Raw genomic sequence first — 14,037 nt, forward strand, 5'->3', positions numbered from 1 at the left:
GTTGCTTTGATGTAACCAGTGGAAAAATGTATTACATGTTGAACATCATGGCCTCTATTCCAATAATTTTATAAAGAAAAGTAAGAAAGTTAATCAGGATATGAATAAACACAACGTAACAATTTTGCCTCTGTTGTTACTATTGTAAACATAAACGCTGCAGTGCTGTGCTTCAACTAAACAACCGACGTTTAAAACATATGTTTTAGTTTACACTCAAGAAAATTGTTACCAATTAAAGGTGTACCTTTTAGTACTGCACTTCCTTTAAGTTTGGGGTAAGTCACTAATGACACCTTTAAAAAAGAAGAGATATCCTTTTTCAGATAGCCTGAAAAATGTTGGATCCCACATTTCCCATCATGTAACCACAGTATTTTTTGTCAGATCATCCCTGCGTTTAACACAGGCAGGACGTTTTTGGAGTTTTAACAATTTTAAGGGACATTACATTAAGTTCTAAACAACATACTTAATTTCGACTGCTTAAACTAAAAACAAAACACATCAATAAAACATTCACTGTTTACCACCATGACTTGTTTTCCTTGCTGTGCGTAAAAGGCTTAGTAACAACATTTGAGAAACATTATTGAAAGGTACAAATAATTAAAACATTTTCTAGACTTTCCTCTTTGTGTCTGGTCTGAATCTTCTGGGGATGGGAATGGAGACAACTGTGGGGACTTGGACAGAAGATCTCAGTATTTCTAACATCCTGGCTTGGGCCTGAACGCAGGCTCTTTTAAATTTAAAAAGACTTGACTTGTCAGTCTTGACAAACCTCCTCAGGATCCACAGAAAACATTATCAAAATGACAAATAAACTGACTTTTATGTGGAAAATCGACAGGGTGCTCTTTAAAGGATGCCACCCAGGAGCTTTATTCTGGATGAGATCATCATTCTCTCTAAAAGCAAGCATTCCTTAATTGATTTATCAATCTTAACATTTCTGCTTTTTTTTTTTTGTTTGTTTTTTGTTTTTGTTTTCGATGGGAAACACCTCATTATAACATTATAAATGGCGAAGCATTGTTAAGACTGCAGAGCTAGCCTCAGGCTGTCATGTCAGTCATTTATTTTCAGCTGAGGTAATGACTGGTGAAATGTAGTTCAGTATAGACACAAGGGAGCTCAGGGCAAACAATCCACAATAAAGTGCAGATGTGCAGCTGGCCTCTGGCATTGCTAAACTGAAGAATATCTAATCTACTGTCTGCCTTTCATACTGTTGTCAACGATAAAAAGCATTAATTGTCACAACAAGCCTTTATTAGGACGCATCAGAGTCCCGGCTAATTGTTTGGGGATGTATAACTCATCGAGTCCTGAGGGTTCTAGGCACAGGCAGTAGTTTCTGCTCCACTTCTCTCCAGCCCAGCCTGAAATATATGAGACTGTATCCACGTTCATATTACATAACCTAACAGGCGTTCTCTTAGGGCATCTTTCCTTCCATCACTAAAAACTATATTTACAAGACAATTACATGCCACAGTGCCTGTGAGGCTGCAGTAGTCTACTCTATCATAAGAATAATTACTTGATTGAGTCATCACAAGAGTGCTGCATTTATTTCATACAGTATGGGATAAATGGCAAATGAATCAACTAAGCAGATCCTATTAGTGCAATCTGTGGCTAATGTTAAATTGCCAAGTTGCCCAATGTAACTGAATGGACATAATGCATCATATACTTTGTCAACACGGATCACCGTTGTCTACAAACTCCCTCGAAAATATGAGATTGTTAACAAGAAAAACCAACGAGCAAAAATAAGAGTATCATTTCAATTTAAATCAGTATTTTTCCTTTCACATGTGCATGTACAAATGTATATCAGAAACACAATGATACATCATTTACAGAGACATTAGCTTCCTTTTCACAAAAAAAAAGCATTTCCTTTTGTTTGTAAGGCAACATGGGTGGTTCAACAAAGAGTCTTCAATAAAATCAGTAGGTCAAATATAACTTACCAAATCTGACATCACACTGCGTTGAATACATTTACTCATGTACAATAAATGGTGTACAAAATAACAGCAACAAGTTTTTTGTTTACAAAGTGCAGTGGGAACAATAGAAATATGTAGATAATAAAAATTCTATATGTTGGTAAACATGGTTTGTCTCTTTGGTGAGTCTGAATAAATGATTTGTTTACTTGTTTACGTATGAAAATATTTCACAACCATTCTGTGACGTACTTTCTATGTTTATGATGAGGTCATGGAAGGGTGTGCAGTGTTACACGCTGCACAAGCTATGATGCTGGAACCAGAAATGAAAATATTTACATTAAAATCACTTTGGATGACCTACATTTGATATGACACATAACATCAGTCCACATGAGCAGCATGTCAACAAAAACAAAAAAATGTCTGCACTATTGTAAGAAAAGTTTGCAAAATACAAAATTGAAATCTATCTACATTTTAAAACAAAGACTGATGAAATATTTTATGTTCTATACAACACCCTCAGATACATATGATCACAGGTCTCACATAAATTCTATATTTTTTATTTTACTTTTTTAAAATCCATACTCCACAGAAGTGTAGATCCAGTGGATTTTAATCCTGTATCAAATAATTTTATAAATAACAGATAAATACCAAACAAAAGAATTACATACAAACTAAAATAAAACAAGATAATTCATTTAAAAAATGTTCACTGTTTGTTTTGTAAAATGTGCTTATTCCCTTTCTTGCTTAGAGTTAGATACGAAGATCAATACCACTCTCATGCCTCGATGCTAAACATGAATCTACAACTAGGATCCAGATATCTTAGCTTAGCATAAAGACTGTAGAAGCGGGGAAACAGCTAGCTTTACTCTGTCCTCACATTACAATTACATCTCTATAAAATTCACTTATTAACAGTAACAGTAAGGGAAAAAAATGTGTGGTTTAATGGGAGGGGGGGTTTGTTCCATGTCTTTATGCTAAGCTATGCTAATAGCTGCCGGCTGTACCTTCATAATTAACAAACAGACATGAAAGTGGTAGCCTATCAATCTTCTCATGTGATTCTTGGCAAGAACGTGAATTCCCAAAATTGTCAAACTATTACTTCAGACATTCTTAATTGTACCACCTGACAGACCAAAAGTCTTTCTGGGACACACCAGGGAACATCTGCATCAAAGCTTAAGCTTGCGGCATAATTCAGACTTTTTGGATTGTTCGTAATCCCATTCAAAACTAATATGTCCTTCCTCCACTTTATCCTTTAGTACAAACAATGGTACTTTTGCTTGTTATTGCACAAATATGGCTGTTCCCAGTATTACTGTTTGAGCAGCCTGAGCAGATGTAAGAGATGGTGTTACAGCCCGACAGTATGTTGATCTGACCAGGGCAAGTGGTTAGGGATACAATTGGCGCTCACTTAATCAAGCTTCTCTTCTCTTGAACCAGCAGCTTAGTTGTGACACTGATTACGAGAAAGCCACAAGGATTTTATGAGGCCAAAAGAATTTAATCTGCTTCCACTGTGCCTGCATGATAAATCCATGCATGGCACTTAACTCACATTTGCATTACATAAATGACTTCAAACACTTTTGCAACTCCATATATAATCTTCCATTTACTTGTTTGGAAGAGAGCTTTTATTTGGGACTGCTCATCCATTAGCTTCAAAGAATTCAAACACTTATCACATTAAGTTGCTGTATGTTCACAAAAACCAAACAATGGTGGAAACAAATAGCTGGAACACAACATTAGAGAGGAAGCTTAGCTTTTGAACAATTATTTTCAACAATGTTTAAAACAGCACAATACGAGAATATAAATTCAATGTGGTATAAAAAAAAAAGAAAAACGACTTAAAGGAGAAGACTCCTCTGAGGAAACATTATAAAGGCTCCATTAGAATGGCTTGTTTGTATAAAATATTCAGCTCAGATTGACCAAAACATACGCCTCCACCGATTGTGTTTTGGCGAATACTTTTTATTCACCTAACACTAAATTATTTTGAATCCCTTTTCACTACCGAGAGCAGTGACTCTTTTGAATCTCATGCCTTTTATTCCGTGCAGTTTTTTTTTTTGATATTTAATTCAGGTGAATCATCTTCTTCCCCAAAGCTCCTTTCCAAACTGTCAAAAGCAGCTGTTGATGCCAAGGAGCACTTAACTCAAAGAGCATTTTTTGCATTTTGATGTTCATCATACTCAATAAAAATGGCTGCTTTGGCAACATTGTGAATGCATCTTAGCCAATTAAACTGCAAGTATTCCTCAATGCCTTCCCTCAAAGTCACAATGGAGCCACGTGCCTACATGTGTATGAAATATCCTGCTGCAAATCCCGCAGGATTATCTTGGTCCACTAATAACTACTAAGCAGTAAGAAGACAGGAATCAGATGATAAGACTTGTTGTGATGTGACAGTTTGATGATGTCATTTTTATATCTTTTTAATACACTAATCTCTAGAAAAACTCAAACCCTCACATCTCATGTAGGCTACAGTATGTTACATGGACATAATCTTCCAAGACTCTTATGTGTCCATTTTACTTCATGTGCACTTCAAGTGTAATTTTAGGTGCTTTTTAATTTTCTGACCCGACAACAGAAATTTCCTGGACCTTCAGTCACGTTGGACACACTGTGGCCTTGTTTGAGAAATCAGTCCGTTCTGTAAATCACTTCATTATTTGTACTGGAAAAAGAGTAAGTCTGTTCCCTCAGATGCTGTGGTAGAGATTACAGTATGTGTTTGTTCCCCTGGTCACACGGCTGTGGTCTGTTTGATGCTGTGGAAGCTGATCCTGGTTGGAGATGTGGGGATGGACATGGCTCGTGCCACTCGCACTCGAAGCGCGTGGTTGTCCTGCCAGCGATGCCACCGCTTCCGTACTGCAGACCGTACCTGAAATGTTGAAGATAAAAAGTGGTATTATTATAGGTCTAGCACTTATTGTAACTGCTTCATATGAGAAGAGAAGAGGAAATGCTACAACTTCAAACCTTGACCATGATCTTTTATTGATTTAGGGAAACATACTTGCTGAGAGTTAGATGAGAGAATGTATTAATTGGTGAGGTGCTAGGTAGATATTTTTAACCTTTGGAGACAGTCAGCTATTCTTTTCTGGATTTCATTTCAAGAGCTACATGAGAAGAAGTTTAGTTTAGCACAAATGCAGAAAACCAGGGGGGGGGACAGCTAGCATGGCTAGCACTGCTAACCTGGCTCTGTCACAAATTGTTGTCCTTATACTTTAAGTTTGTACAGATTAAACAGATAAGATAAACATGTTAAGAAGTGAACTTCAATGATTCTGTTTTTACCTTTGAATGGATCCAAGCTAGCTGTTTCCCATTGTTTTTCAATCTTTAAGCTAAGCTAACTGTCTCCTGGCTGTAGCCTCGCACTCAACAGAAAGATATGAGTTGTATCAATGTTCTTGTTAAAGATAAGAAAAAGATCCTTTTTGCAAAAGAAATTAAATGTCATGTCAAACATTTCCTTTAATGATGAATCCTACAAACAATCCAGAGAGAATGGAAGAGCAAGGAACTGTAGGTTTAATTTCTTACTGAATTTACATTTTCGAGTTTATGGGAATAGCAGTTTGAAAAGTTATTGCTATCCCTTCGCTGTAAATGTTTTAATGGCCAAATGTGGAGAAACCGCAGGCATTTTGAAGCATGCCCAATAAAGCATTTCCCCGCCTTTATTAAACCTTTTAAATCAGGGCCAGATGAAGAAGAACTGTGGCAAACAAGAAAACCGCCTACATCCATGAAAGCAGTGATTCAAAAACATTTAAACCTATCCATTAATGCCACACAGTCATGTTTGCCAATGGCAATTTGAACTTATGTTAAATAATTTGACAAGAGGGGTGACTCAAATTCTTCACAATTCTTTATTAGCTGCCTCTCCACCCCCAAATTTCAATTATTCAAGGCTATGAGAGAGCTGCAAGAGGGTCCTTCATTTTTCACTATTACTGACATATGTGTATTTCTTATGAAGGCATTAATGACTTTCATACAGCTGGATATGCAGCAATTTGGCTTTATTTCAATTAAACAAAAATGACAGAGCTCAATTAAGGTTTTTTATCATATTTTAGGATCCTCATCAAATTATTACAGTCTCACCGATGGAACAGAAACCCTTTTAGCTGTTTTGTTTCTCACTTTTGAAAGCTACCTGATCCTACCCCTGTAACTCGGAGGTAATTTAGAAAAAAAAAACATTACTAAACTAATCAGGGGAATTTGTTTGGAATTTTATTAAAATCATATATCAAGAACACACATTTCACAACTGAATGAAATTCATAAATTCTGACAGTCTTGTGCAAAACTCAAGTGACTCACCTCTCCGTTTAGAAAGCAGTAAAACACTGACACAAAGAACCCCTGCAGAATCACAGACATTACAGTTAGAAACAGAAAATGCTGCAGGATTGTGTAATGGCACCTGAATTAGACATAAGAGAATTCACATGCTGCAGTCATGAAATAAAAATACAAATATCTGTTCAATTTTGGGAGCAAATCTTGTCATGCCAAATATAAAAAAAGAAACTCTGCTCGAAATCCCTTTTTCCTCTTTCCTCCCACTCAGTCTTCGATTTAAACACAGGAGATAGAAAGATAAAAAAAAAAAAAGGCCACAGAGCAAAAATCATGCCCATGTGGCCTTGTTAATCCTGACAGTTGAGAACACTGAACATGAGGCAGGAAGGCCATACTGTGTGTAAGGACAGCCAGGATGCTACTTCTAATCATTTTCCCACAAGTAAGCTCAAACCTGAAATGGCACCGTGAAAGAAGTGATACAACACTGCGATACAATGAAATCAGCATGAAACTATTAAGATTTCATAGTGATTATGATTGTTCGCTTCAGAGACAGAGTGTGTGGGTTTTCTAGGTCAATGTCACACTGTATCACTATAATTATTCTCACCTGGAAGGACTGTAAAAAGGAGTTGAAATAGATGAAAACGATTTGTGAGATGTCGTCCTCTCCGGGATTCACAAAGAAGAGCATGTAGGTGATGCCCAGCAGAGGTAGCAAGACTAGTGTTGCTTTCACGGCTTTTCTGTGAACGCAAGGATGGAGCAGCATTTGTAAAATGACTAAAAATAAGAACTTGGATTCCACTAGGTGTTGGAAAGTTAGAACAAACGCACAATCCTGCGTCAGTGGCAGAGTGGGAAAAACACACACCACTGCTTTTGCTTCTCACATTTTCAACACATTATAATGTCTAGCTTGCAAGATGGGCGCCACTTTCTATCAAGACACTCTGTATAAAGGGTTTATAAGATGCACAGTAACTTATAGATTTAATAAATAGTTAACAAATCATTTACTAATGCTTTGAAGATCAGTTGTAGAACAACTTATGAGGTTCCAAGTTACCAAACTACTTTTGCATGGTGTTTGTCCTGTTTGTTTGGAAATCATTAATTATTACTCATACATTTTAAACCATCAGGTTGTAGCTAAATGTTTATTAGTCATAAGTAGTTTTTAAAATAATCACTTGTAAATGTCGATAAGTTGTAATGTTCTGCAGGTGTAACTGTCCATTAGAGAATTTTTTCTGATGGAATAAAAGGGATTTTTTTCACAACCTGGAAACCCAAGATGTTAAAAATGAAGATATGTTTTCTGCCCATGTTCTTCTTGATGTGTTGTGACAGGCCAGAATATTTAAAGATGACAGAAAACCCCAGAAATACCCATCAACGCATCAGCAGCGTTTAGAAGGAACCATTATATTTCATTTTGAGGTCAACAATTCAAAGCTTGACACTCTTATTCTTTACTCACTTGCAATCTGCATGGCTCACATCAGCATGTCTGTCACCCACCAACCAAGGAAACCAACTCTAGCCTGAAAAGCCTGAATTAAAGTTATCTGAGCTGAGACACTGTAAACACCCCATCAACTCAAAATAATCCCTGAAGGAGAAAACTACAAAAGGCGAGAAAACAAACTCACAATTTTAGCGGTCAGACGTACAAGATAACAACTTAAAGCGCACCGCTCACCTCACTCAAGCACATATCAAACACTCATCAAGTCCTGTCAGACACATTTTTTTTCCACCTCTGAAGACTGGGGACATGTACTCGTGCAAGTTGGGCTCGCTCAGACCAATTTGTTTGTCTAGACCTGAAATAGGCTCTGCGGGATGTTACTGAAACACAACAAATTAAATTGCACCTTTGATTTCCAAGGAAAATAATTCAACATGCATCTCTCCTATGATATTGGAGGAACAATACAGCTGAGAAAATCAACATGTTTTGGCCACTTTTTGACAATAGAAATGCTGTTTTATTTGCTTTAAGTATCAGTGGGAACAGAAATAATTAGGTTTTAGGGTGTTAAGGTGATTTATTGTTTTTCATTTACCAACTGTAACTGCAATTACCAGCAACACTGAAAGAGGCAAAGAAAAGCCATAATAATGATAATGGGTCTCTACTACTATTGCGGTACTTGGCTGTGATTTTATTTTATTGTCAATAACATCAGATCCTCAAAAATCTGCTGGATGGGAAAATATTTGTGGACGAAGCTCGTCGAGAGCAGTGACACTGATTATAAAGGTTCAAATGAGTCTGCTTTCTAAACTGGCTACTTTGGCGAGACTTTCTGTCTCCTGACAGCCTTAAAGCGCTGCATGTTGTCCTTGCAGGATCAAAACAATAGGAGGAAGTCGTTTGTATATCGTACACAATCCTGCACAGATACTCACCTGTATTGTATTGTTTCAGATGTAGTTGAAGCTCTTAGTTTGGTCATAAGAATTCGTACTATATTGAAGAGGAACACAAAGTTTATCTAGAAAAACAGACATACAAAATAATTAGTTTTGAACCCTGCGCTAATGGCTCACACTGAGATACACTGCGAGCAATTTTCTGCTGCGAACAAACTTTGCTCATTAAATGCTGAGTAGGAGGAGCAGAGGGCGACACAAGTCAGAGCCACTTTCTCAACAAGTAAGTGTCAGAGGAGAACACTAATCAGAACTGGTCACTGCACTGCTGCATGCTGGTGTAACAGCTTGTACATAACCATTAGTGGATACATTCCTATGAATACAATTTCTTATTTTCAGGGATATACATTTGCGAGAATACCTTAACCCATCAGGAAGATTAATTCCACCTTTTTTGGCGAGCTAGTCGAAGGATGGAAATGGCTTTCATTATAAAAACAATTTTCATCTCAGGGCAGATTTTTATTTTTTTTTTTCATCAGTTTACACCTACAAGCAAACATTAGTGATAAATCTTCTCTTAGTGTCGCATTATATGAATTAATGGTTCTAACAAAAAGTAAAACTGAGAATAATGGCCGCGGGGACACAGTACAATGGCTTTCTGTGTTGTTACTTACCAGAAGGACAAGAATAACTGGCCCCTGGTAAATGTAGTCCATATATTTTCCAGGCTCTTTACCGAACCAACATCTGTTGACAGAGGAGAGGAGAGAATCAGTAGCATCTAATCAAGGAAAATTTTAGGAAAATAGATTTGGACACTTACTGTTCATTTTCATAATACAACTTTCCGATGGCCCAGGCAACAATTATAGGGAATGGAATACCTGTAACAAAAAAAAAGACATAAAAAGATTCAGATAAGCCAGGAGCAACATAAAACAAGTATCACAGTTCATTCAATCATTCATCCATTCTCTGCTCGCCTTTTCCATTTTAATAACCCCGGCTTCCCCGCCTTTTATCTGCTGCCCACCTCCTAACCTGTTCCCAATTCCCTAATCAACTGTTAGTGTTCATATCGACCTGTTTCCACTAATTCCCCACTAGACTCTCTATTGTCTTTTCCACACTGTCTCTCTTTTTTTTCTTGTTTTTGACCACCTGCCTGTTTTGGGATTTTGCCTTAAACTGCCAGCCTGTTACCAACCACTGCCCACGCTCTGCTTTCGCCTGCTGTTTGCCTTTGCCTGGTTCTGCCTGCCGAGTCTTAATGCAGGTGAACTGTTCTGAACTATTAGGGTCTCTGAGTTTTGCCATAGTGTTGTCCTCAACCTGAGCCATGACAATAAGGGCCATAGAACATTGTTAGGAAAAGATTTTAACGAAACTAATAAATGTAATATATTAAATAATACAGGAACTCACAGTAAACCCATTGGTAACATCACTACAAACAGCTTTCAGATGGCACTGGAAGCAGATGGTGATGACCACACAGTCTATTTGTTCTGCTTGATCAAACATAACAAGACTGCAAGACTCTGGACTCTACAAAGCACAAACCTGGGGAAAAAAAATGAAGAAACATGTTCCCACTTTCCAGGGCTACAGAGTCAGCTACACTAACAACATTTAACCCTACAGAGGCTTCACAGTCATAAGAACACGTCACTCAAGAGCTCACGCTCACAGCTGCTGCCTTCATGGAGGTGCAGGAGAGAAATAACGGCCCTATGTGCATGTATCTGTGGAGTGGCTGCTGGTCTAGAAGTAGAAAAGTTCATTTGCATAATTAGATGACTGACTTTATAGACTCCAGCCCCCTCGTTACCCCAAATGGATAAGCTGTGTGGCTAATGAATGAAAGAATTAATTAATGACGAACTTGATTTAAAACAGGTGCCCGTACCGTACATATGAAAATCATTGTTAGCTTCAGTTATCCCTGAAAAAATGTCACCAATTTACATTAAATACTGCCACTTGCTAAAATGCACAAGAAACACTCTCCACAGTGTGTAGATTGCAGCTCTGTCTGCTGAACACTGTTTCAACAGTAATCTGCAATCAGCATGAGTTGAAATCCACACATGGCCGTGACATGTTTCGAGTGGAGGACGACCGCTCACTCGGCTCCGGGGATTTTATTTTATCAAGTCTGAATGTGTGGTTGAATTTTCAAAACAGAGGGACAAAAATATTACGGAGATTTTTAAGGAACCTTTTCACACTAGAGCACTTGTATCAAGTTTATTATCAATCAATCAATCAATCAATCGATTAATCAATCAATCAATCAATCAATCAATTAATCAGACTTTATTTGTATAACACTTTTCATACAAACAATTTAACACAGTGCTTTATAAAATAAAATGAATAACAATAAATGAATCTACGATGTTTTCATGTCTGTGGTCTGTGGGCCTGTGCTGCACCACAACCTCTTTGCTGTTGAAAAGTATAGCCCAAAGCACTCAGGACTGCAGTTCAAGGAAAAGTGTGCTCCTTTTACATGAGCAGTTGATCCTTGACTTTTTTCACCCTGAGCAAAACATCTTCCAGCTAAAGATCATTAACCAGTGCATGAATCAGACGTTTTAAAAACAAGGTCATAGGGTCAACTTCTGTAACTAGCTCGACGAATTGGATCAGGTGGTCGAAAAGGTGAAACGATCATCGAAAATGACCTTTAATGGAGCTGAAAGAATGGTCTGGACCTATTTAGATCCCAGCTTCCATCAGGCCTCTAGTGGAAGACAGATTTAATGTGCCCTACTTCCATCATTTCCTCATGCATTCTAATTTACATGTTCTCAAGACTAATGTCAGCGGCACAATGAGAAGTCCTTTCTCTTTACTGATTGCAGCCGTAGCCAAAATGAAGATGATTTTATAAATTATTATTCACACCATATTACATGTACACTGTAGCTATTATTTAAACATTATTCTTAACAATTCATTTTAATTTTTTATTTTATTTTACGTATCTGATTTTAAATAATTATTCCTCTATGTGATTCTTCTTTAGCCTGTTTCTTTTGCTACTGTATCATATGAATTCCCCCCCGGTGATAAATAGTCAACAGGTTTGTAACAGGTGAGTGATACTGTATTCTTTTCATGGATTAAATATCTTGCAGCAGGTGATGGGCATCAATGACAGAAAATGAAAACATGATTTTTCAACATGTTGTGTTAACTGAAAACACCTCCAACATGTGGTATGTAGCAGCACTGTCACACTGGATCCCAAAAAAAAAACAAGTTTAATCTGCACTTGCACAGTGTGCTCTGTGAATTTAAAGTACTGATGAGTTGACCCTCCTCACAGAGGAGGCAGCACAGATAATATAATCATCATACGAAAAGCTGTCTGTTACTTAAATTTTTTAATCTTATTAGATCATTAGCACTAGATTGATATGTGTAATATGTTACTTTGGTGACTTCTATTTTAAGGTCCATATGCGCTTCCCAATCATTTCATCCATCTGTCATTACCAATAATCTGTTATCTCCTACTTATATATTTATACTTCATTCTTATGTTCATATAGCTCTGACTCATTTTAGCCCGGCCTATATGCAGTAGAGTTACTGTATTTTCTTCCTACAAGAACATACAATGTCCATTACATAAAAAGGATGGAATGAAATGTCAGACTGTCTCAGGGAAGCAGTGAAGCATGTTTCCATGTGCATTTTTCTGCCTCAGGATGGAATATCCCAACACTGGTTTTGTCTCTGTCCAATTTACTATATGCTTCCTCCAATAATTTAAGTCAAGGTGAGCATAAATAATCCATGTGGTCATGACAGGGAATCTGCTGCATGTTCAAAACTCCTTCTATCAGTGGAAGTCAAGCACAAAAAATGACATTTTCCACACTTCACTGCTGCTCTGTTCTCTTATGAAATCAGAGCCTTATCTTGTGTCTGAAACACTAAAGGGTCTCCCTCCACTTCACTCGCTGACCAGCCTTCACCTAACCGCTTTCATTCAAGCAAATGTTCACTCTGAGCTGTGGAGAAATATCATATAAAACTGCGGTCCAGCTGTTTCACAACCGGGTTTTCATTTAAAGGAGTTGAGTCAAATTCTGATTAAACTCATTGCATTTTGCTAGATATATGATTAGTATATCTTCAATGTATGTAAGCCATCAGTCATGCAGAAATAATTATGTGATCAAATGACCAAAAGCTCAAAAATTTTTAAGCAACAATGGATGAGAAGTAAATATGGAAACTTGACCATCTGCATTTCCACGACAACGGAGCAAACACCATCTGCTGACGACGTGATATGATTGGAAGCTCTAGAGCAGCTACTATAATGAGCCCAATCATTCATAATCTTGATTTAGTATCACCAAATACATATGAATCAACAAAACCAATGCATTTGAGTTCATATTAAGTTTAAACTCAGAATTCAGGTTCTAATATTTTATATATTATATATATATTATATTATAAGTGAAATGTTATTAAAATCAGAAAAAGGTTAAACCGGAAAACCTTGTTTTAATACATTCTCATGCACGAGAAAGAGCAAACACCTCTGCTGCCACGTCGTATTTTCAGTGTACCAAAGCATGAGCCATGTGTGTCGTACAGAACCAAGAGCTGAGTGTAGCGTTACTAATGCACTGTCAGCATGAACATACTCACACCATCCGATGAAAAGGAAGACCCACTTTCTGAGCTTATCGGTTGAATAAGTCATTACAATGGCTGTGTGAAGGTAACACCCCTCAACAAACATCCAAAAAAAGTTTGTCACCACAAAGTAGTTGTATATCGTCGTAATTAATCGACACCAAGGCTGAAAAAGAGAGAGAAAAAAGACGCAGAGTTATTTAAACAGAACCACAACTACTTTTCTTGGTATGAAGAACAACACTTCATATCTTATTAAGACTTTTTAATTGCTTTCTGTACTCTCACTTGAAGTAATAATACATTACAACAGCCCATAATACATCAGTGCTGTTACCTCGTTGCTCTCATGAATATTGTGGTCAATCAGCTGAAGCAAAAACCACATGACATTCCTCAGTATGAAGGTGGTGATCAAATTCCAGTGGATGATGTTTCGAAGACATCGTATGCTCCTAAACCACAAGTCGAACGAAAGAGACGTTTGATCGTTATGCTTTCATAGAGACAGCATTCATAGTAAAGTGAGATTCTACGTGTGACTGATGCCAGATCTGTGTTGTACTTAGTAGGGTTAGAACGCAAATTTGTTTCTTATACTGCAGAGAGAGGCGCCTGTAGT

The 14,037-nt window shown here is 37.3% G+C and overlaps 1 protein-coding gene across 1 annotated transcript in view; it reads right to left on the minus strand.

The window, feature by feature from the left end:
- Positions 1-1,782: 1,782 nt before the first annotated feature.
- crhr2 (corticotropin releasing hormone receptor 2) overlaps positions 1,783-14,037 on the minus strand; it is a 34,255-nt gene continuing 22,000 nt past the window's right edge. Inside the window, exons 5-12 of the mRNA XM_023403836.2 lie at positions 13,753-13,870; positions 13,428-13,581; positions 9,571-9,631; positions 9,422-9,494; positions 8,775-8,860; positions 6,967-7,102; positions 6,372-6,413; positions 1,783-4,908 (exon numbers count right to left, since the gene is read on the minus strand). Coding sequence (XP_023259604.1) covers positions 4,768-4,908; positions 6,372-6,413; positions 6,967-7,102; positions 8,775-8,860; positions 9,422-9,494; positions 9,571-9,631; positions 13,428-13,581; positions 13,753-13,870 — 811 coding nt within the window. The 3' untranslated portion in view covers positions 1,783-4,767. The remainder of the gene's footprint in view (positions 4,909-6,371; positions 6,414-6,966; positions 7,103-8,774; positions 8,861-9,421; positions 9,495-9,570; positions 9,632-13,427; positions 13,582-13,752; positions 13,871-14,037) is intronic.

This window comes from Seriola lalandi, unplaced genomic scaffold, assembly GCF_002814215.2.
Source record: "Seriola lalandi dorsalis isolate HSWRI2012SDOR001 ecotype SW California unplaced genomic scaffold, Sedor1 jcf7180002054182, whole genome shotgun sequence".
NCBI classification, from domain to species: Eukaryota; Metazoa; Chordata; class Actinopteri; order Carangiformes; family Carangidae; genus Seriola; species Seriola lalandi.